The sequence below is a fragment of the Panthera tigris genome, chromosome A2 (genome assembly GCF_018350195.1).
Source record: "Panthera tigris isolate Pti1 chromosome A2, P.tigris_Pti1_mat1.1, whole genome shotgun sequence".
NCBI lineage: Eukaryota > Metazoa > Chordata > Mammalia > Carnivora > Felidae > Panthera > Panthera tigris.
Genome location: NC_056661.1, coordinates 2,619,042 through 2,639,295, shown reverse-complemented (window position 1 = coordinate 2,639,295; position 20,254 = coordinate 2,619,042). Strand labels below are relative to the sequence as shown.

General features: G+C 61.2%; 1 protein-coding gene and 1 long non-coding RNA gene across 5 annotated transcripts in view; one reads left to right on the top strand and one right to left on the bottom strand.

Annotated features, from left to right (window-relative positions):
• Positions 1 to 20,254, bottom strand: part of NFIC (nuclear factor I C) — a 63,515-nt gene that overhangs the window by 9,288 nt on the left and 33,973 nt on the right. For all 4 annotated transcript variants that reach the window (XM_042977732.1, XM_042977731.1, XM_042977733.1 and 1 more), the window contains exons 3-8: positions 13,829 to 13,900; positions 10,712 to 10,786; positions 9,973 to 10,096; positions 9,209 to 9,333; positions 2,134 to 2,259; positions 273 to 457 (exon numbers count right to left, since the gene is read on the bottom strand). In XM_042977732.1, the coding sequence (XP_042833666.1) occupies positions 273 to 457; positions 2,134 to 2,259; positions 9,209 to 9,333; positions 9,973 to 10,096; positions 10,712 to 10,786; positions 13,829 to 13,900 (707 nt within the window). The remainder of the gene's footprint in view (positions 1 to 272; positions 458 to 2,133; positions 2,260 to 9,208; positions 9,334 to 9,972; positions 10,097 to 10,711; positions 10,787 to 13,828; positions 13,901 to 20,254) is intronic.
• Positions 9,455 to 11,941, top strand: LOC122236533. Its single transcript, XR_006214574.1, has 2 exons — positions 9,455 to 9,641; positions 10,681 to 11,941. It is a non-coding gene; the product is annotated as an uncharacterized LOC122236533 (long non-coding RNA).

Sequence of the window (20,254 nt, the reverse complement as noted above, 5' to 3'; positions counted from 1 at the left end):
GGCCCGCGCCGCAGCCACGGGACCGTGGCGGGTTTGGGGCCAGCTACGCGCCGTTGGTTCCAACACGCGAAAGAGCCTCGGCTCTGACCTGGCCCGGCTCCGGGCGCTTCAGACGAGGGAAGGCGGCGGCCCTGTCATCCACAAGGCCATTCAACACGGAGGCTGAGTGACAGCCGGGGCCCCGGGGGGCGTCGCCCGGAGCCCCGCGCGGGCAGGTGGCCCGGCCCGTGGGGCCGAGGGGAGGCCCGAGTCGCCCCCCCCCGCAAACTCACCGGTCCAGGTTGCTGGCTGGCTGGGTCGCAGGCCAGCGACACGAGATCTTTGAGCGGGTCCTGGGGGTTGAGGTGAGGTGGGTAGCGGATGGCCGTGTGCGGGAAGTAGGTGGAGGCCGTCTGGGGCAGAATGGAGGTCGTGGGGAAGTGCAGGGCCGAGGTGGGGTGAGGGCTCCGGGCGATCCCTGTGGAGACCAGGACGGGATGGTCACTGGAGGCTGCGTCTGGGGGTGCGGGTGTCCCCTGCGCCCCGGTGCCTCCAATAAGAACAGAGCAGGACCCAGCGAGCCCTGCCACCGGCCAGGCCCTGTTGTCTCTTACACGCCCAAATTCGATGACGTTCTACCACAAGCTCACGGCGTTCTGTTGCCGCCCCGGTTTTGTTATTAAACCGGACGACGTGGTGGCTGTCAGAGGTTACGTCCCTTCCGCCCGCCCCCCCCAGAGACCACACAGCAAGCAGGCAGCAGACCCCGGGGGAGGGTCTGGCCCCACGGCCCACACCCTGACCCAGGGCTCGGTTGGCTCTTTCCGCAAGGGGCTGGTGGTCACTATTGTTTTTTACCGTGGAAATATAATTTGGAGATAAAGTTCACCCTTTCCCAGTATTCACTTCACTGGGCTTTGGCACGATTGGGGACCGTGGAACCACCGCTACGATGGCTCGTGGGACATTTTCATCATCCCGAGAAGCAACTCCGTCCCCCTCAGCCATCGCACTCCCCTCCCCCCACGAGCCCCCTTCCTGTGCAGGGATGAGCCTGTTCTGGATGTTTCACAGAAATGGGTTTCAGATACTCTGGGGCCTCTCGTGTCTGGGTCCCTCCCTGAGCATCGTGTGTCGGGGTCCGTCCGCGGGGCAGTGGGTGGGGGCGCCCCGCTCCTGTGCGTGGCTGAGTGGCGAGCCCGTGTGTTATTTGCTGGCTTTCTCTTTTTAAACGATCCGGTGACTTCTAGTATGTTCGCTTTGTAATTCTGGAAAGTTCCCGTCACCCCCAAGGTAGCTCACGCCCCCTTCCTCTCTCTAGCTCCTGGCCAAAGAGTACGTCCTCTTGGCTTTTCAGGCCCCACGGTCTCTGGCGGCTACCTGCCTCTGTCGCTGAAGTCTGAAAGCTGCCACAGGCAAATGGACGGCCAGGGCCGTGCACCAATAAAACTTTATTTACAACAACAGACAGCCGCGGGCCTGGTCTGCCGACTCCTGATCCGAACCACTGCACTGTTCTGATTCTCGCCTGCCTCCCTGTGTGTGTGCCTGCCCTTGTGTGCGGCGAAATCGTCACCATCAGGACAATGGGGTGACAGGCGATGCGCGAGCCCTTACCGCGATTAGCCCATCCGGCCCGAAAGACAGCCCTGGGAGGGGGACGTTTATGAGCCCCCGTGGACGGACGAGCAAAGGAGAGCCAGGTGCACGGTGACCAGCTCGGCTCGTGCCCTGTGGCTGCTCAAGTCGGTCTCCCTCTGTCGCACGTGAGGCCTCCTGTCCCTGTGGCCAGGAGCACCCCTGCATGGGCTGTGTGTCCTTGTGTGTGTCCAGCCATGCGTCGGGAGTGTCTGCCTCCTTCTGTGAGCACCCAACCCCGTGGGGGTGGAGTGAGAGCTAAGGGGAGCGGGGGGACGGGCAAGCCCAGACTGTACCTCCTTCCTGCACGGAGGGGGAAACTGAGGCCTCAGAGCCTGAATCAGGGCCAGGCGTTCCGCACCAGGACACCTCTGGGTGCTGTGGCCCAGCCGGGAGGCTATGGCACCGGGACTCACGGTCAGATTGTCAGAGGGACTTCCCCGGCCCAAGGAGTGTGGGGGGGTGCCTGATCAGAGGGCCCAGCCGCCCCTCCCTGCCCGGGGCCCACGTGCTCACCGCTGTGCACGGCAATGACAGGCCGGTGGTGCTGGGTGAAGCTGGAGAGGCGGGGGGAGTCCTGGGGAGACGGGCTGTGGAAAGGTGACTTGTCCATCTCTGTTTTCTTCACCGGGGACGAGATGCCTGTGTGGGAGGGGCCAGAGGGTCACAGGCCTGCAGGCAGTCAGAGCCCCTGCCCCCGCCTCCTGCCAGCACCCGTGGGCGAGGGGCTGGGAGCCCATCATCCAGGGGGGCAAACCGAGGCTCAGAGCAGAGAGGGGCTGCCCGGGGTCACGTGGCCCACGGGACGAGGAGCCTGGTGCCAGCAGAGGCCCCTGACGTCACGGCCTGGCCCCTGCCTTCTCTCCCTCCAGAGACAGAGACGGCTCAGGCTGCCCCACCCTCCGGAGGCACCCTGTACCCTGCAGGGTAGGCAGAGACGAGGGGCCGTCCTAAAGCCCCAATAGGCAGGGGTGAGCTGGGAGGACGCCGACAAGGCCCAGAGTGGCCCTGCGCCCGCAGACTCCTCCTCACCGGGGTAAGGGAACAGAACCTTCCTCGCGGGGCCATCGAGGGATAGATCTAAAATGGGACAGAACCCCTGTAGCCGTTAGACCAGAGTCTGGCTCACTGACCCGTTGGGAGTTTCCTGTGTGGACGGGCCTCACCTGGGCCGCCGGCTGCCCGGGGCGGTTCCGGCCCTCAGGGACCCTACCGGCCTCCGGCTCAACCCCTGGCACCTTCCTCCATGAATGAATGAATGAATGAACGAATGGTGTGCCAAGGGTGCGCAAGGACTCCACAGAGACCGCGGCACAGGAGTCCCTGTTGTCGTGAAGGGGACAGGCCATCCCGGTGAGGGGCACGTGCTGGCCCTCAAGACTCAGGGGAGCCCCTGCCCCTCCTCCCCGCGCCCCGTCCCTGCCAGCCTCCAGACGGGAGAGCCGGGGAGGAATCGGGGCAGAGTCCCGGGCCCGGCTCCCCCAGGGCGACCAGAATCTCGGTGCAGTGGGGCCTGCCGATGGGCATGTTTAGAAATCACTTCAGAACGTATTTTAGGGGCACCTGGGGGGCTCAGTCGGTTGAGCGTCTGACTCTTGATTTCAGCTCAGGTCACGATCTCAGGGTCACGGGATCAAGCCCCACACTGGGCTCTGTGCCAAGCGGAGGGCCTGCTTGGGATTCTCTCTCTCGCTCTCTCTCTCTCTCTCTCCCCCTGCCCTTCCCCCGCTCATGCACGGGCGCTCTCACAAATAAACAAACAAACAAATACATAAATAAACTGCAGGAGAAAAAAGTTTTAGACTGAAACGCACCCACCGAGGCCCACAGTGGACCCGCACATGGTGAGGGGTGTGCTCTCCCTCCCACCCAGCACCGCTGACATCGGGGAGGGTCACTCCCTGTGGAGGTGCCCCGGGCACCGCAGGCCAAGCAGCGTCCTCGCCTGCACCCCCCCCCCCCATGCCAGGGGCCCCCCGATGTGACAGCCGCTGCCATCCCCCGGCAGAGTCACCCTGGTGAGAGTCACGGCCAGCCTCTGAGGCTTGCTGTCGCGGGCGTGGGGGTCTCCTGCCGCCCGTGTCCTGGCCCCCCGCCCCCAGCCTTGTCCCCAACCGTGTTCCCTCGGCCTCAATGTTGGGTCCTGCTGGTGGTAATACAGATGTGGGAACCAGCTGCCCCAGGGCCACCGGGGAAGTCAGCTGCTTTTGTGTCACAAACCCTGCTGCCCTCATAGCCCCAAACACACGGTGCTGGGAGTGAGTGTGTCCGGGGCCCTGGGTCAGCAGGCCCAAGAGGCCTGGCAGCCAAGTGTCGCCTCTGGAGCCGGGAGCCCAGGCCGTCCCAGGGGACGGGAGCCGGTGGGACCCAGGATGGCCGGCGGGGGGGGGGGGGTGGGGTGTCAGCCCTGCAAGCAGCGTGCGCATGTGGGTGCGTGCGGCAGGGGCGACAGCTCCCTGCTGGCACGGGGCCTGGTGGGAATGAGGTTAGGGCCGGCGGAGGCTCACTTAGGAGGATTTCCTAGAACAGCCTGTCCTGGATGCAAATAGCCTGGCTGGACCCTGCCCCCAGCCGCATCTCCGCAGGCCCTTCTAGAGCTTCCTGAGATGGGGCCTGGGGGAACCGGGGCAGGCGGGAGGGAGTGGGGGAGCCTGGCCCGGGGCCCTGCAGGAAAGAACAGCCCTTCGCGCTCCGGGGCAGGCCCCTAGAGGCCCTGAGTGTGCTTCCCCGCGTCTGGGCATCCCTCCCGGCTCAACAGACAGGCCGTCACGCGGTCTGGTTAAGACGAGGCCGGTACGCCCTCCTGCCCGGGTGCGAGCCGCTTTCTGCCCCACCCCCCACCCCCACCCCTCTGTGTCCCCATCCCGGCACCGCGTCTGTCCCCATCCGAGCACATCCACGCCTCCACCCTCTGCCTAGTGTCCTCCCTTCGGTCCCTCGCGCGCGCCTGCCCGGGGAGCACGGACCCTACCCCACGAGCGGCCCCATCTGCGCATGCGCCCGCGTGCTCGCCCAGCCGCACCCCTCCCCCGTGCGCATGGTGACTGCGCACGATGTCCGGCCCGGGTCTCCACGGCCCCAGGCCACGGGCGGGCCCGCTGTGGTGTGTGCACCCTCCCCCCAGCTGTCCTGTCCCCTGGGGGCAGCGCACATCGGAGCCTGCCCTCGTGTCACGCTCACACCCGCCCCGTGCGGGGGTTACAGTTGTCACCCCCGTTTCACAGATGTGGAGACTGACGCCGGACGGGCGGTCGCTTGCCCAAGGCCACAGAGGCAAGGAGCGGGGGAGAGGATTCAAATCCAACACCGTAACTCCACAGGCCTCGCTCTGCGCCCCTCCTGCCCTCCGGGTTCTAAGAGGTGGGGGGAGGCCCCCACGCGACAGGGGAGAGAGAAGGAGCTGGTACCTGCGTGGCTGGGTGCCTCCGCCCCCTGCAGGAGGGCCACAGAAGCAGCAGGAACAAAGCACTCCCGGGAGCTGAGCAGAGGGGGCCCTTTCTGGCCTGCTTGGGTGGGTAACCAGGGAAGGCCTCGGGAGGAGGTGGCCAGGAGGAGAAAAGGCACTCCCAATCTGGGCACAGAGAGGGCAAAGGCCTCAGTCCGGCGCGGGGCCTGGGAGGCGGGGCCGACAGATCCCCCAGACCTCCGCCCCGCCCCAGGTAAGGGAGCACAGACGCCGGGGGAGGCGGGTGTTAGCGGAACACTGCCCTGGCGGCGGGAGGAGAGGAAGGGAGGGGGTGCTCTAATCAGCTTAACCCCCTTAATGAGCAGCTAATTGGGGGCTGTCTAGACAGGAAGCTGGAGGAAGCCAAGAGGAGGAGACTGTGGGGGAGGGGGAAGAGGACATGGGAAGGGGAGGAGGAGGCGGCGGAGGAAGAGGAGGGAGGAAAGGAAGAGAAGGGGGCCGGGAGGAGCAGAAGGGGGAGGGGGGGAGGAGGGAAAGGAAGAGGAGGGAGGAGGGGGAGAGATGAGTCCATCTTCCCCACCGGGCTGGGCGCACCTGCAGGGTGCAGACCCGCATACAGCTGGGGGTTACACTGAGGGCCCCACAGGAGGGAGCCAGTCTGCCACCGCCTGAAGCAACCAATGGAGGCCACAAGGGACAGACTCAGCTCTGTGACTCCGTGGGGCACACCAGAAGCGGGTGTCAGTTGCCTCCTCGTCCACCCCCACTGCTGCCGCTTCATGCTCAGGGCAGGAAGTTCACACCAGGCTCCAGCGACTCTCTCGAACATTTCCTTCCTTTGATTGATTGATTGATTGATTTTCTCTTTTCGAGCTTCCTGCATTGAAAGCTAGGTTTTTGTTTTTGGCTTCCATCCTTTCTGTTTTTCTAATCCATAGACTTAAGGCTATAATTTTGCCTCTCCGGGCTGCTGTGGCTACATCGCAGAAGCTGCCCTCCACCTCTAAATAGTACGCGCTTTATATGTGGCCGGTCCCGTCGATCACAGAGTTAACGAGAAGCGCTTTGGGGTTCCCAATCATTAAAGGCAGCGCAGAAGTTAACAGTCTCCCAGTATCTGCCCTACCCCTCTTCCTTAGTGGCAGAACCCTTAAAGTTGAGAGGGGCACGTACTTGCCGAAAATAAGACTACATTTCCCAGAAGCCCCTGCGGCAGGGTGTGGCCCTAGGAGCAACTCAGGGGCCCAGAGATCAGCAGAAGAGGTAAGCGCCGCCTCTGAGAATTATTTTTATTTTTTATTTTATTTTATTTTTTTTTAAATTTTTTTTTCAACGTTTTTTATTTATTTTTGGGACAGAGAGAGACAGAGCATGAACGGGGGAGGGGCAGAGAGAGAGGGAGACACAGAATCGGAAACAGGCTCCAGGCTCCGAGCCATCAGCCCAGAGCCCGACGCGGGGCTCGAACTCACGGACCGCGAGAACGTGACCTGGCTGAAGTCGGACGCTCAACCGACTGCGCCACCCAGGCGCCCCTGAGAATTATTTTTAAAGGGAAAGGACATGCTCAGACTTGACCCTTCTTTCCTGCTGGCTGGACAGCAGACATGAGGGCTGGAGCTCCAGCAGTTGTCTTGGACCATAAGGTGGGAATGAAAACCATATTCACTTGGGGGCACCTGGGTGGCTCAGTTGGTTAAGCGATAGACTCTTGCTTTCGTCTCAGGTCATGATTTCACAGTTCATGAGTTTGAGCCCTGCATCGTACTCAGTGCTGACAACGTGGAGGCTGCTTGGGATTCTCCCTCTCTCTCTCTCTCTCCCCCCCCGCTCTCTGCCCCTGCTCGTGCTCTCTCTCTCTCAAAAAAAAAAAATAAATAAATAAAATAAACATTTAAAAATGCTCCACATTCGGGGCACTTGGGTGGCTCAGTTGGCTGAGCATCCGACTTCAGCTCAGGTCACGATCTCACGGTTGGTGAGTTCCAGCCCCGCATTGGGCTCTGTGCCGACAGTTCAGAGCCTGGAGCCTGCTTCAGATTCTGTGTCTCCCCCTTTCCCTCTGCCCTTCCCCCAATCGAGCGTTGTCTCCCTCTCCCTCTCTCTCAAAAATAAACAATAAAGTTTAAAAAAATATGCAAAAAAATGTTCCACATTCACCGGAGCTAAAGGCGGGAGCCTAAGTCTCAGGGTTGCTGATGGCTGGACATTTACTTTGGAGAGAAATGCCCTGTCCTTTTGGGGTTTCTGTTTCTCACAATCAAACTTAAAAGCTTATTAAATACAGGATCTTTACACAGGCAAACCTGTCCGAAGTGGGGAACCCACAGGGAGAGAGAACCATGGAGACACTTTGACCCACAAATTAGAGCCTCCTAGGGAGACACATCCTCCCAAGGTTAGGTAGCTGCCCTGGGAGCCAACACAACGGAAGAGGGAGGGCCACTGGGGCTCAAATGTCACAACCAGACATGATAGAGACTCATTCACAGACATGGGGATTTTATAAAGACACGAACAACGAACTCTCTTGTGTCCTGGGCACTCACCGTGTGCCAGGTGGCTGCTTTATGTGCCTCCTACCATTCCCTCCTCCCAGCTCCAGGAAAGAAGAGTTAGCTCATCAATCCCACGTTGAAGATAAGAAAACTGAGGTTCAGGGGCGCCCGGGTGGCGCAGTCGGTTAAGCGTCCGACTTCAGCCAGGTCACGATCTCGCGGTCCGTGAGTTCGAGCCCCGCGTCAGGCTCTGGGCTGATGGCTCGGAGCCTGGATGGAGCCTGTTTCCGATTCTGTGTCTCCCTCTCTCTCTGCCCCTCCCCCGTTCATGCTCTGTCTCTCTCTGTCCCAAAAATAAATTAAAAAAAAACGTTGAAAAAAAAAAAAGAAAACTGAGGTTCAGAGAAGTCAAGTCACCTGCCCAAAGTTACACAGCACACACAGCGAGCCAAAGGCAGACCTGGCTTTCAAACCCAGGTCTCTCTGACACTTAAACCTGCCCTCTTAACTGTAATGCTTTCCAGGAATCCTGTAGGTATGGTCTTCGTGTAGACAGACCTTTATAAGAAAGCTGGCCCTTTGGGAATAGGGAGTAGGGACCAAAAAGCAGGGGGCAAGCAAACAAATCCTCAGGTTTACTGGGTGTGTACTATGCGCCAGGCCTGTTTTAGGGACACCGCACGTATTAACTCACTTAATCCCCGCAACCTTAGGGGGCGGTGCAGATATTAACCCCATTTTACAGATGAGGAACCGGAGGCTCAGAGCAGTGCGGTCACCAGAGGCTGTACTGGCCGGTGGGCCCGAGTCCACGCTGGCGACCATTGGGTAATCCGCGGGGTGACCCCTTTTTAAGGGGTAAGGGTCTGGACTGAGGGGCGTTTCTAAGTTCTGGGACACAGACTCCGCTGGGGACCTTTGCATTTCCAGGGACACCCTGCCCAGGGCAAGGCAAGCTTGTGGGCCCCCCTGAGCATAGTGTCCCCGAGCAGCCCCAAGGCCAGCCCGCGGGAGAGCAGAAACTCGGGTTCTCCGGAGGAGAACCGCGGTGGAGACGAGGACCCCAAGGAACGGAGATCTTCGGGGGAGGCCGCTGGGGAGCCTGTGGCAAGGCCGCCCCTTGCAGAACAGGACCCGTTCTGGGGAGGGCCCTAAAAAGGCAGACGAGTGAGAGGCCAGCCTCTCCCCGAAAAGGAGGTTCAGAGAAAAGCAGCGGGGCTCCGAGAGACCTGGGACCGCGCGGAGGCCGAGCCCGTGGAGACGGGAATCTCGGAAGATCAGCAGGACCCCTGCGACGGGGCACATGCTACAGCTCGGGACCCACCAGCGGGGACCCTCCAGATGAGAGCGTGGGGCGGACCCCGGGAAGAAGCGCGCTGGCGATCAGAAGCGCCACCGAGTCCACGCCGCAGGTCGGGAGCCCCACGGAGACGAGGCTGCACCGGGCAGAGGGCAGGAAAGCCGCGGGAGGGACAGTCTCCGCCCTCCCCGGCCCGGACGGAACCCAGAAGCTCCGGGAACGTGAGTCCGGACTTCCCAGCGGCGAGCGACGCGCGCGACTACAATTCCCAGGAGGCCCCGCGGCCCCAGCCCCAGGGCTTCCCGGCGCAGTGCCTGCCGGAATATGTAGTCCCCGCCGCGGTAACCCCGGCCCCGAGGCCCGCTCCGCCCCCACTGTCAGCCCCACCTCCTTCCATGTCCTCCGTCCAGTTGCGGCTGCTACTCGTGGGAGAGCTGGGCGAGGTGTAGTAATCGCCGCCGGGGCTCGTGTCCACGTCTTCCTCCATCGAGCCCGACTTGTGCCGCTTGCTCCTGAAGGGCGAGGGAAACAGAGCGCAGGCCGGTTACCACGGCGACGCGAGGGTGTGGAGGGGGCGGTTGGGGCTGACTTCCGGTCCGTAGGGGGGCAGGGCGGGGAGGGTGCTATCGCGAGACGTCGAGGTTCCCGCGGACTTTCAGCCGGTTCTGGGAGCACCTGTCTCAACCTGCCCATCGCTCGGATGGGACGCCCGGGGCCAGAGGCAGTGAGGCACTCGGCCGAGCGCAGACGGTCGGCTGGCAGGCTGCGCACTAAAACCCTGGATAAACACTCGGCCTACCGTAAACCTCAGAACAACCCGGTAGGACTATGATCCCATTTTACAGATGGCGGAAATCCACGCAAGCACGGTGACCGGCCCAAGGTTACCCAGCGTATCTCCGCAAGAACCAGTGTCTGTTCTCGTGGAGTCTCAGGGGGTGGGCTGATAGGACTCAAGGCTGTGGGAGCCCTGGGTGGGGTATCAGGGCTGGGGAAAGGAGCACTTGGGGCTGGGTTTTGAGGGACACGTAGGAGTTTACCATGTGAACCCTGAAAACAGGCATTCCAGGGAGAGGAGTCAGCCAGCCGGGGCCAGGTGGAGGTGGGCGAGGGGTGGCTGAATGCCCAGAGGCAGGGACCGGGGCACGTACCCGCTGGAGGAAGTGCTCGGTAGCGTTCTCCTCATGCCTGTGCTGGCTGGATTCAGGTCGTATGCCAGGTGCCCCTGCAGCTCCCCCAGGGAGAAGTTGGGTCCTGTTCCAGTCACCACGGGTGCTGCGGAGGGCGAGAGGGGGCAGAGTGAGAGAGGGTGCAAGCTCCAGGGCTGCAGTTTGCCCCGGAGGGGTGGGGAGAGCCACCGGGGGACTGGCCAGCCCCAAAAGGAACCCCGTCCCCTGACTGGCCTGGTTCCTAACGTGGCTGAAAGTGTCCTCATTCTATGGGTCAGAAGCCCAAAGCCAGCAAGAGAGGTCAAGCTCACACTGTGAGGCAGAGGCATAGCCAGAGCGGGAGGCCGAGCTTCCCAGCGCTCCCTGAGGCCAGGCTCTGCTGATCTGGACAGGGAGGATGATGGTCAGGGTTAAGGCAGGGCAGTGCCCAGAACTCCCTACACTGGAATTCAGGTGGGGGTGTCTGGGGAGTGGGTGGGTCCCCAGCAGGTACATTAGGAAGGTAAGGGAACAGGAGGCAAAGCGGGTGGGGCGTGTGGGCCCCTACCTACTGCCCTTCCTAGGAACCTTAGCTCGGTGACAGAGGGGAGTAGGGCAGGGTGATGGGCAGCTTCCCTTTCCCTGAGACTCTTTCTCAGAGTCCCCATCCCAGAGCCCCCTCTCCCTCTCCCGCGCCCCTCCCGTCTCCAGATCCCAGCACAGGGTGGGCGGGGACACTCACTCCGGGACACCTGGATGAGCTCGGTGACGCTGAACACGCCGGAGGTGACAAAGCTCTCCTGGAAGTCGGTCGTGTCTGGAACAGGGAGAAAATGGGACTCACTGGGTCTGTTTCCTTCCTCGACACCCTGGGCTACCCAGACTCCGGGCGCTGGAGTGGTCACCCTGTCCACCCCCTGCAGCCCTGTGGCAAGACGGAGGCAGAGGCCAGACCTGCGTTCGAATCTCAGCTCGGCTGCCACTTCGCGTGTGCTCTTGGGCAAGTCCCTTCCTGTCCGTGAGCCTCCGTGCTCCCTAATCTCCAAAGTGGGGGCCACACACCCTGCCATCGGGGTGGCTGATATGAATCAACTGGCCGCAAGGGGCTGGCTTGCTCTCCTCGCGTCACGCGGTTCTGCAGCCCCTTATCCCTCCCCCTCCAGACTGGGAGCTCTGTCCTGACGGGGAGGTCTGTGTGCCCAGGTCCCGCGGTGTCCCCAGTGCCTGGCCCAGAGCCTGGCACACAGCAGGGGCTCAGAATCACGGGCTGAATGGAAGGTCCACCCGCAGCAGTTAAAGTCCCCCATGTCCCCAGAACCACGCCTGCCTAATGTCAAAGGAAGAGGGACCCTCCTCTCCGGTGTGCAGTGGTTGGGACCCATTTAATGGATTTGGAAACAGGTGTGGCTCCTCCTGGCTGACCTTGGACAGCTGGGAGCCAGCCTCTCGCACCCCCCCCCCCCACCCCCGGAGGCCTTCGCGGGCAGAACCCGTCTACCGAACGAGCGTTTACGACTGCATCCCGTGTCCCGTTCTGAGCTGGGCCCCGGGGACACTGTGGGTACTAGGCAGACACAAGTGGCCTAGACACAAGTCCCTTGTGGGGACTCCCAGCCCGGATGGACCCCGGACACATGACGCTCAGGGAGGGAACCCGACGCAAGGCCACGCGGGGCGTGAGTCCGTGGGTGTGAAACGTCCGGAACGGGCTCCTCCGCGGACAGGAAGGGGGGTTCATGGGGGCCGAGGACTGGGGAGGGGGAGGAGGGGTGGGGACAGGGCTTCTTTTCGGGGCAACAAAAGTGTTGTGTTCTGTCATGTGAATTTAACCACAATACGGTTTTGGGTTTTTTTTTTTAGATCATTAAGGCAAAGGCACCACGCGTCAGGCGGTGGTCGGCAGGCAGGGTTGGGGAGCCTGCCTGAAAGAGGACCGAGAGGCCTACAGACATTAAAGTTTGGGAAGTGGCAAGGACAGCGCCTGGTGCAGGGTAACGGCCACGCAGGCCAGTGTCGGCTGCCGTGATCAGGATGGTCTTAAACAGGAGGTCTGGCCGCCTCCCTGAGGCGATATTGCCAGCAGTGGCCCGTGCAAAGGCCCTGGGGTTGGAGGCAACAGGAGGGAAAGAAGCCAGGGAAGGTGGTCAGAGTGGAGAAGGGACCAGCAGGTGGGCGGCTCTAGGCCTTGGGGGTGGCGAGAGCGGTTCTTCTCCAGGCCCCCAGGGGGCAGCACGGGCCACAGGGAGCCGACCTGGGTGCCCGGTTCCCCAGCTGTGAGAGACCCAAGTCCTGGCCAGTCCGGAAACTCCAGTCTCCCCGGTTACCAGCTTTGTGCACACCATTTATTGAGCAATTACTATGTGCCCAGCCCCGTGCTGGGGGGCTCAGGGCCACCACATCCCTGGGAGGAGAGGGCGATGCCCCCCCCCCCCCCGCCCCCAGCATCCAGGGGAAGTGGCTTCGGCCGTTTCCTGCCACCCAGCTGGCCAGCTGGTGTCAGCACGCCCCTCCGCCTTCCCCCCCACCGGGGTTTCCTGTTTGTGCAGCACTCGCCCAGCTCCATCTCCAGGGGACTCCCTGGCGGGTGGGAGGAAGTGCTTTCCTCCGCCAGACGCTGGAGCTCCCCATGGGACCAGGCCAAACGTCGCTGCCCCCGCCTGCCTTGAACATCTGGCTTGGAGGCAGGCGCCTGAGGATCACAGGAGGCCAAGGAGGACTCAGGGTCACAGCCGGCCCGTGGTGAGCGGCACGGGGGCCTGTGACGCTCCTGGAACCATCCGGCCCCCCTGTGCCGGCCTTTCCAACGAGGACGTCCTCACCCACTTGCTTTTTCTTCCATCCTTCCTTCCTGTTATCTCTCCTCCTCCACCCCTGTGTACCATCTCTCTAGTTTCTCTTTTTGTCTCTGCTTCACCCCTCCCTCTCTCCTTTTTTTTCTTTCTGCAAATATTTATTGAGCACCTGTTGTGTACCAGGGTCCTATTCTAGGCGCTGAGGACACAGTAGTGATCAGGACAGACAAAAGCCTCTGCCCTCAAGCGGGTGAGGTTGCATTAGGAGAGAGAAGCAAACAAGCAACTAAGCAAATACATAGGCGATCACTAACTTCCTCAAAAGGAAATAAAACAGAAAGTGGTCATTGAGAGTGGCTAAGACTGTCTGAGGTCAGCAAATCTGTCTGAGAGGGGGAGTATGTGAGCTAAGACCTGGGTGATCTAGAGAGAGAGAGCAATGAGCTGTCCAGATAGAAGGCAAAGCACATGCAAAGGCCCTGAAGCAGGAACTGGGCCTGGACTGCTGGAGGAACAGCTAGGAGGCCCATGTGGCTGGAGCAGAGAGACCGAGGGGAAGAGAGGGAGGAAGGGAGGGCAGGCAGGGCACAGGGACGGGTCCTGCAGGGCCTTGGGGGTCAGGGGAGGACTTTTGCCCCAAGGGAGGTGGGGCCCCTAGAGGACTGTGAGCAGAGGAGGGCAGGACCTGACTCAGAGCTCATGGGGGGCTCTCTGGCCACCTTAGGACAGACAGGGAAGTGAGGACAGAAGCCAGGGGACCAGGGTAGAGGTGACTGCTCTGGTCCAGGAGGGCGATTATGGGAGCAGACCAGGGCAGAAGCAGGGCCCTCTCTTGTGGGGTGAGCCCCTCAGGGCCCAGAGGGCGGGAGCTCGGAGTCGTGGGTTCCAACCCCAGCTCCCTGCTTGCCCCTGGGAAGGCCCCTTGACCTCTCCGTGCCTCGGTTTTCTCATCTACAAAAGGGAACAATACCAGTACCTGCCTATCGCATGGCTGTGAGGTGCCGACGCGGGGCCATGCAGAGCACGATGGGGCCGTGCGCCCCGGCCCTCGCCATCCCCAAACTCACCCAGCGTGATGGGCTTGCTGTCCTCCTGGTCGGAGCCCATCCCTGCCCGGGGACTACCGCTCTGCTCCGCGTCTGCAAAGAGAAGGAGGGGGACGGTGTGGTGACATTGCAGGGGACCCCACCCCAGGGGGAGGGGAGGCCTCCGTGCCGGGGCCAGGCTGGGCAGCGCCGTGGAGAAGCGGTCCGGAGCTTGCCCGGGCCCCGGGGGTCTCCGCTTGGCCCCCTCCCCTCGGCCTCTGCCCTTGAAGTCCCGGGGCCCCAGCCCTTGGTCTTGGGTTGTCACTCGGGGCCCCCAGGAGAGGGCAGAGGGGCGTCCCCCTGCAGCCGCCATGCGGCTACCCACCCGCCTGGCTTGGGGGCTCCCTCCCACCCTGGCGCCCGCCCTCCATCTTATCTAAAAATAATCAGGCTCCTTGGCAGACGGCGAAACAGACAGACGCTGAGCTCAGCATTATCAGCTCCGGCAGCCTGGATGGAGGGCGAGGCGCGCCAGCCCCTCTGCAGCCCCCACGGCGTCCACCCGGGACCGGGGCGGGGGCGGCGGGAGGGGGGGGACACCCACGAGCCCAGCCTGACGGAACCCCCGGCCCCGCCTATCTGTCTCTGAGGTCAAACCCCAAGGTGGCGGGAGTCACGGCCAGACGCCAAAGAAGGAGAATCAGCCCCTTCCACCTGCCACGTTCCAAAGCCAGGCATAACCGCTGTGTGCCCTCAGGCAAGTTGCTTAACTGTTCTGAGCCTCACTTCTCTCTTTCAAATGGGTGTGGGCGTCACCGAGAGGTGGTAAAGAGGTAAGACGGACGGACGGACGGACGGGTCGGGAGCCCGTAGAGCACACCCAAATCGAGTTCGAGCCCCGGATCCGGTTCAGCGTGGACGGCGTGGAGCCCGCTTGGGATTCTCTGTTTCCCTCCCTCTCTCTCTCTCTCTCTCGCTCTCAAAATAAATAAACTTAAAAGAATATTTTAAATCCCTAAAATGGCCGTAAATGTGGGCTTCACCTCATTTTCGAGGTCTCCTTCAATCCGTAAGAGAGCCACACGTCTGGCGTTGTGATTGTGCCCATTTTATAGGCAAGGAAGCCTGAGGTTGAAACGGTGAGCAACTGCCCACCCACGGCACTTGTGCCCCCCCGGTCACCAGGGTGACTTTCTGCATGAGTGGGCACGTGCGTCCAGACCTGCGACCCACGGCCGTGCGTTAACCGCCTGGCTTCCGGGATCGGACGCCCGAGTTCCCATCCCAGCGCCGGGAGCCTCTGAGGCGACGCGCCCTCCGCTCCCTCGGGATCCCGTGGGGGTGACCGTGCGGACGCCTCCCCAGACGGCCGCGGAGCCCTCCCCGTGCGCCTCGTGGCTTGGCACACCCTGTGTGTCGAGCACCTCCTGCCCGCCAAGATCGAGGGTGCCCTGAACGCCACCGGGCCGAGGACCCGTGCCTCAGTTTCCCGACCCGCCACAGGAGCGGACGGGGGCAGCCCCAGTCGTGACCCACTGGGCTGGGCAGGGCTGGGCAGCAGCCGAGGCGAGCGTGCCCGGCTCGGCCCCGCGCCCTGTGGCCGCTCCCGGGCCGGGCTGCCAGCGGCCCCTTGGCTCCGGCCAGTTCCGCTTGGACGGCCACGCGGCTGGGCACGGTGGCCGCCGCGTTGGGAAGAGCCCAGCCCGGGCAGCCGGCCTCGGGCACAGGACCCTCTTCCGGATCCGGTGCCCACACGGCCTCGGCAGGCAGCAGGGCGCGGCGGGCGCTCAGGCGATGCCCGGTCAGGGCCGCAGGGCTGTGGGCCTCATTCTCCTCATCCGTGAAGTGGGCACAGCCACACGTCTCTCTCAGAGGCTGTCCCCTGACAGAAAAGGCGATGGCGAATACAAGAAAGAGCCCCAGACCGGGGGGGAGGGGGGGCACACAGAAAGCACGTTGCCAGCCGGAGGGAGGCGTTATCACTCTCCGTGCTGCGTCCCCCCCCCCCCATTTCCGTCTAGGGTGTTGTTACTTTGCATCCGGGGAGAGCGAGGGCGCTCGGCCACAGCTGGCTCTTAGCCAAGGTCACTCTGTGACCTGGGGCCGGCCAGACCACCTCCCGGAGCCACGCGGTTTCCCGGGAGCAGAAAGATGGCAGAACCCACCTCTGGGCTTTGCCGGCCGCCAAGTCGGCGAATGCGTGTGAAAGCACCGGCGGGTACCGACGGTCAAAAAAACGGTGGGCTTGGGAGCGGCTGTGAACGACACCGTGTTCCGCGTGGCGGTTAATTGTCCGCTGTGGGCACTGAGAACCGCGGCTGGCCGTCGCCTATCGGTCTTGTATCCCGCGGCCCCGCTGAGCTCACTCAGTAGTTCTAGGAGATGTTTGTGTTTTCGTAGATCGCTCGGGATTTTCTTTGTAAGACCCTTGGGTCATCTGATCTGTAGGCCTCTGATTTCCTTTTTCTTGCCTTATTGCACAGGCAAGGACTTCCAGCACGATACCGAACGGAAGTGGCGAGAGCGAGTGGCCCTTCTTGGTTCCGATCTTGGGGGAGACTCCCCAGTGTCTCACCCCCGAGTACGACGGAGATCCCTTCACTGGGGTCAAGGGGTTTACCCTTCCCTTTCTATAGTCCGGGGAGCTTTTTTTTTTTTTTTTTTTTTTAATTAAATAAGCGTAGTTTCTAAACACTGATGCTGTAATGACGTGCTATCTCATTAAATCTTTTTAATTTAGTTTTTAGATGGTGGTTAAATAGACATAGCATAAAATTTACCATTTAACTGTTTTAAAAATTTTTTTTTTGATGTTTATTTATTCTTGAGAGAGACCATGAGCAGGGGAAGGGCAGAGAGAGAGACACACAGAACCCGAAGCAGCCTCCAGGCTCTGAGCTGTCGGCATAGAGCCCGACGCGGGGCTCGAACCCACAAACGGCGAGATCACGAACTGAGCCGAGGTGGGACGCCCAACCGACTGAGCCACCCAGGCGCCCCACCGTTTAACTGTTTCTAAGCGCACGGCTCATTGGCATCAGGCACACTCACGCCGTCCTGCATCCACCCACACTATCTGTCTCCAGAACTTTCCATGTCCCCAAACTGAGACTCTGTCCCCATGAAGCACGGACTCCCCGCCCCCTGCCCCACCCCTGGCTCCCACTGTCTACTCTCTGTCTCTGTGGACGGGACTCCTCTGGGGACCCCCTGTGTGTGGGGTCACGCGGGACGTGTCCTTCTGTGTCTGGCTCCTGTCACCGCGCACAGTGGCCTCCGGGTCCGTCCACGCGGTGGCAGGCGGCAGGATGTCCTGACTTTTTAAGGCTGAATAACATTCCATTGAAACAGTTTTCAAGGCTCTGCTACTTGGGTCCTGAAAACTCCCACCAGCCACATGCGACTTTACAGTTAAGTGAGCTAAACTGAAATCAAGTTAGAATTTCAGGACTTCGCCAGCATCGGTCACCTTTCGCTACTCAAGAGCCCACAAGACTGGCGGGGACCAGATTGGACGGTGCGGAACCCTGTCACCATCCCAGAAAGCTGAGCCCAGCTCAGCCCCCCGGGGCTGAGCTGCGATGGATGTTTCCATGAAATATCGGGAGGAAAGGGGCCCAGAGAGTCCCTTCTCCTCTCATCTGCTTAGACAGCCGGCCCTTAAATGCAATGTCCTCTGGTCTGAACAGACGTCTAATGGATAATGTTTAAAGGACAGGCTAAACATTAAAAAAAAATTTTTTTTTAAAAAAGGGGCGCCTGGGTGGCTCCGTCGGTGAAGCGTCCGACTTCCGCTCAGGTCATGATCTCGCGGTTGTGGGTTCGAGCCCCGCGTCGGGCTCTGTGCCGACGGCTCGGAGCCTGGAGCCGGCTTCGGATTCTGTGTCTCCCTCTCTCTCTGCCCCTCCCCCGCTCACGCTCTGTCTCTCTCTCTCTCTCTCCTTCAAAAATAAATAAACGCTAAAAAAAAAAAAAAAAAAAAAAAAAAGGACGGCTAATGTCCAGTGCCCCCAGCTGCCCCAGGCCCCAAGACAATGGCTTTCGTCTGCTGAGTCGTACTGCGTGAAGAGCGGTCACAGTAGATTGATTCAATCTACCCAACTGATGAGTTTGGTAAACTGAGGCGCAGCTCAGAGTCTCTTATCCGAAGCTGATGTCAAGTCAGAGAAGTTATGTGCCCATCACAGAGTTGCTTAACGGGGGGTGATCCTGCCCCTCAGGACAAAGTCTGGGCGCCTCTGTGGTTGTCAGGACTGGGGCTGTCCTGGCATCGAGGGGGCCGGGGACGCCGCTCACCCCCTACAGCACCCAGGACACCACCCACAGAATGACCCGCCCCAGTGTCTGTGGTGCCGTCGGGGGAGGCCCTGCTCTGGATCCATCCGTTTCCAGTGGGGGTGAAAACCAGTGCTTGGGGGAGGGAGAAGGTAAACAATTCTGCTCTTCGCTCTTTTTTTTCTAATTATAATTTTTCAAATATGTTTATTTGTTTTTGAAAGAGAGAGAGGCAGAGCGTGAGCTGGGGAGGGGCAGAGAGAGAGGGAGACACAGAATCCGAAGCGGGCTCCAGGCTCCGAGCTGTCGGCACAGAGCCCGCGCGGGGCTCGAACCCACGGACCGCGAGATCATGACCTGAGCCGAAGGCGGCCGCTTCACCGACGGAGCCCCCCAGGCGCCCCCCGTTTTCTTTTGAAAGGAACTGACTGCTGGGCACCTCCTGGGTGTCAGAAGCCTGGAAGACCACAGTGTGACGAAAATGGGCAAAAAAGCCCTGCCCTCGTGGCACCCAGGTCCTAACGGGGGAGCGACGGGCAATGAACAAGCAAGCAGATTCACCCAGGGGATAAACTCGGGGCGTGTCGAGTGCCAGGGAGGCCCCACGGCTCGGAGAAGTGAGTGGCCGCCCCTGGAGGAGGAGGGGCATAGACTGGAGGTCCTGGGAGGGTTGATGAGGGTTCTGGGTGAAATGGTACGGTCCAATTGTTAATGCTTAGTGACTCATTTCTTTGACTATATCGGGCTGCACGGTTCACCTCCACTGACTTATTTAATCTTCAAAACTCCCCCAGGAGGACAACATGGATGGATCTAGAGAGCATAACGCCGAGCGAAATGTGTCAGTCAGAGAAAGACAAACGCCGCAGGATTTCATTCATATGTGGAATTGAAGAAACAAAATAAACAGAGCGCGGGGCGGGTGCGGGGGGGAGAGACAAGCCAGAAAACGGGCTCTTGACTACAGAGAACCCGCGGATGGTCACCGGAGGGGAGGTGGGAGGGGGATGGAGATGTAGGTGTGGGGATAAGAGCACACTCATCCGTGTGCGGGGACAGCTAGGGACAGACTACATCCTTGGTACCCACCTCCCTGCTCTGCCCACGCCGACGAGCACCCCCTCGGGGAGCAGAGCCCCCAGACCCTATCGCGCAGGCTGGGGAGACTTCCGAGCACGCCCCACTCGGGTCGCCGGGGTAGGGGCCGCGGTGTCATGAGACGGGGTGCGTTGACGGGCGACACGGTCTGGTCTGACACCCTGAAGCCGGCCTGGATCCCGTCCGGCAATCCCCAGGGTTACCCAGAGACCGCAAGTAAGTTCCCCAAGGCCACACAGCAAGGAAAGCTGACGGGCTGACGGTTTCATCTGCTCCTCGTAAAAACGCATAAACGGTGGGGGGCGGGGGGGCGCCTGGGTGGCTTAGTTGGTTAAGCATCCGACTCTTGATTTCGGCTCAGAGCATGATCTCTCTTCGTGAGTTCGAGCCCCGCGTCGGGCTCCGTGCTTGGGATTCTCTCCCCCCCTCCCCTCTCCCTCTCAAAAATAAATAAATAGACTTAAAAAAAATATACGTGAACATCTCGTTGAATATCACACCACATCCAATGCCAGCCTTGAAACGTTGTTGGCTTGTTTTTTGGTTTTCGTTTTGAGTTTTCTCCTGACCGGGTCGACTCAACCACCCCCCCCCGGCCCCCTCCGGCCCCCGGACACGGTTTTCCGCAGCCCGTGCTGCCCAAACGGTATTCTCCCCGCGAGGACACCAGGGATGTGTCTCCTGGGTGAAAAACTGAAGCAGGACGTGGCCGCCAGTGACCCGTGCTCGTGGTTCGAGACCCGACCGAGCACGGGCCTCATGGTCAAGAACGGGCCTCGCTGGTCTCCGAGCAGCTGTGGGGCTTTCCGGGGCCTTTAAAACGCACCAGGGTCTTGAAGAAAGGGGGTGGGTGTAGCCCCCCCCCCCCGATCGTCTGACCTCGAGGGTCTCCTGGGAGCCAGAGCCGCACGGAGTCCCTGCCCTGCCTGGCACAGCCCGGCGTGTGACCTTGGACCAGTCCCGTGTCCTCCCTCTGAGCCTCGGTTTTCCCATCTGCAAAGCGAACCGTCTCCACCGCTGCCTTCCTTCACGGGGCTGAGGCTGGAGCCTGAGCTGCTTCGGAAGAGGAAGGGCCAATCGCTGATAAGGGGATAA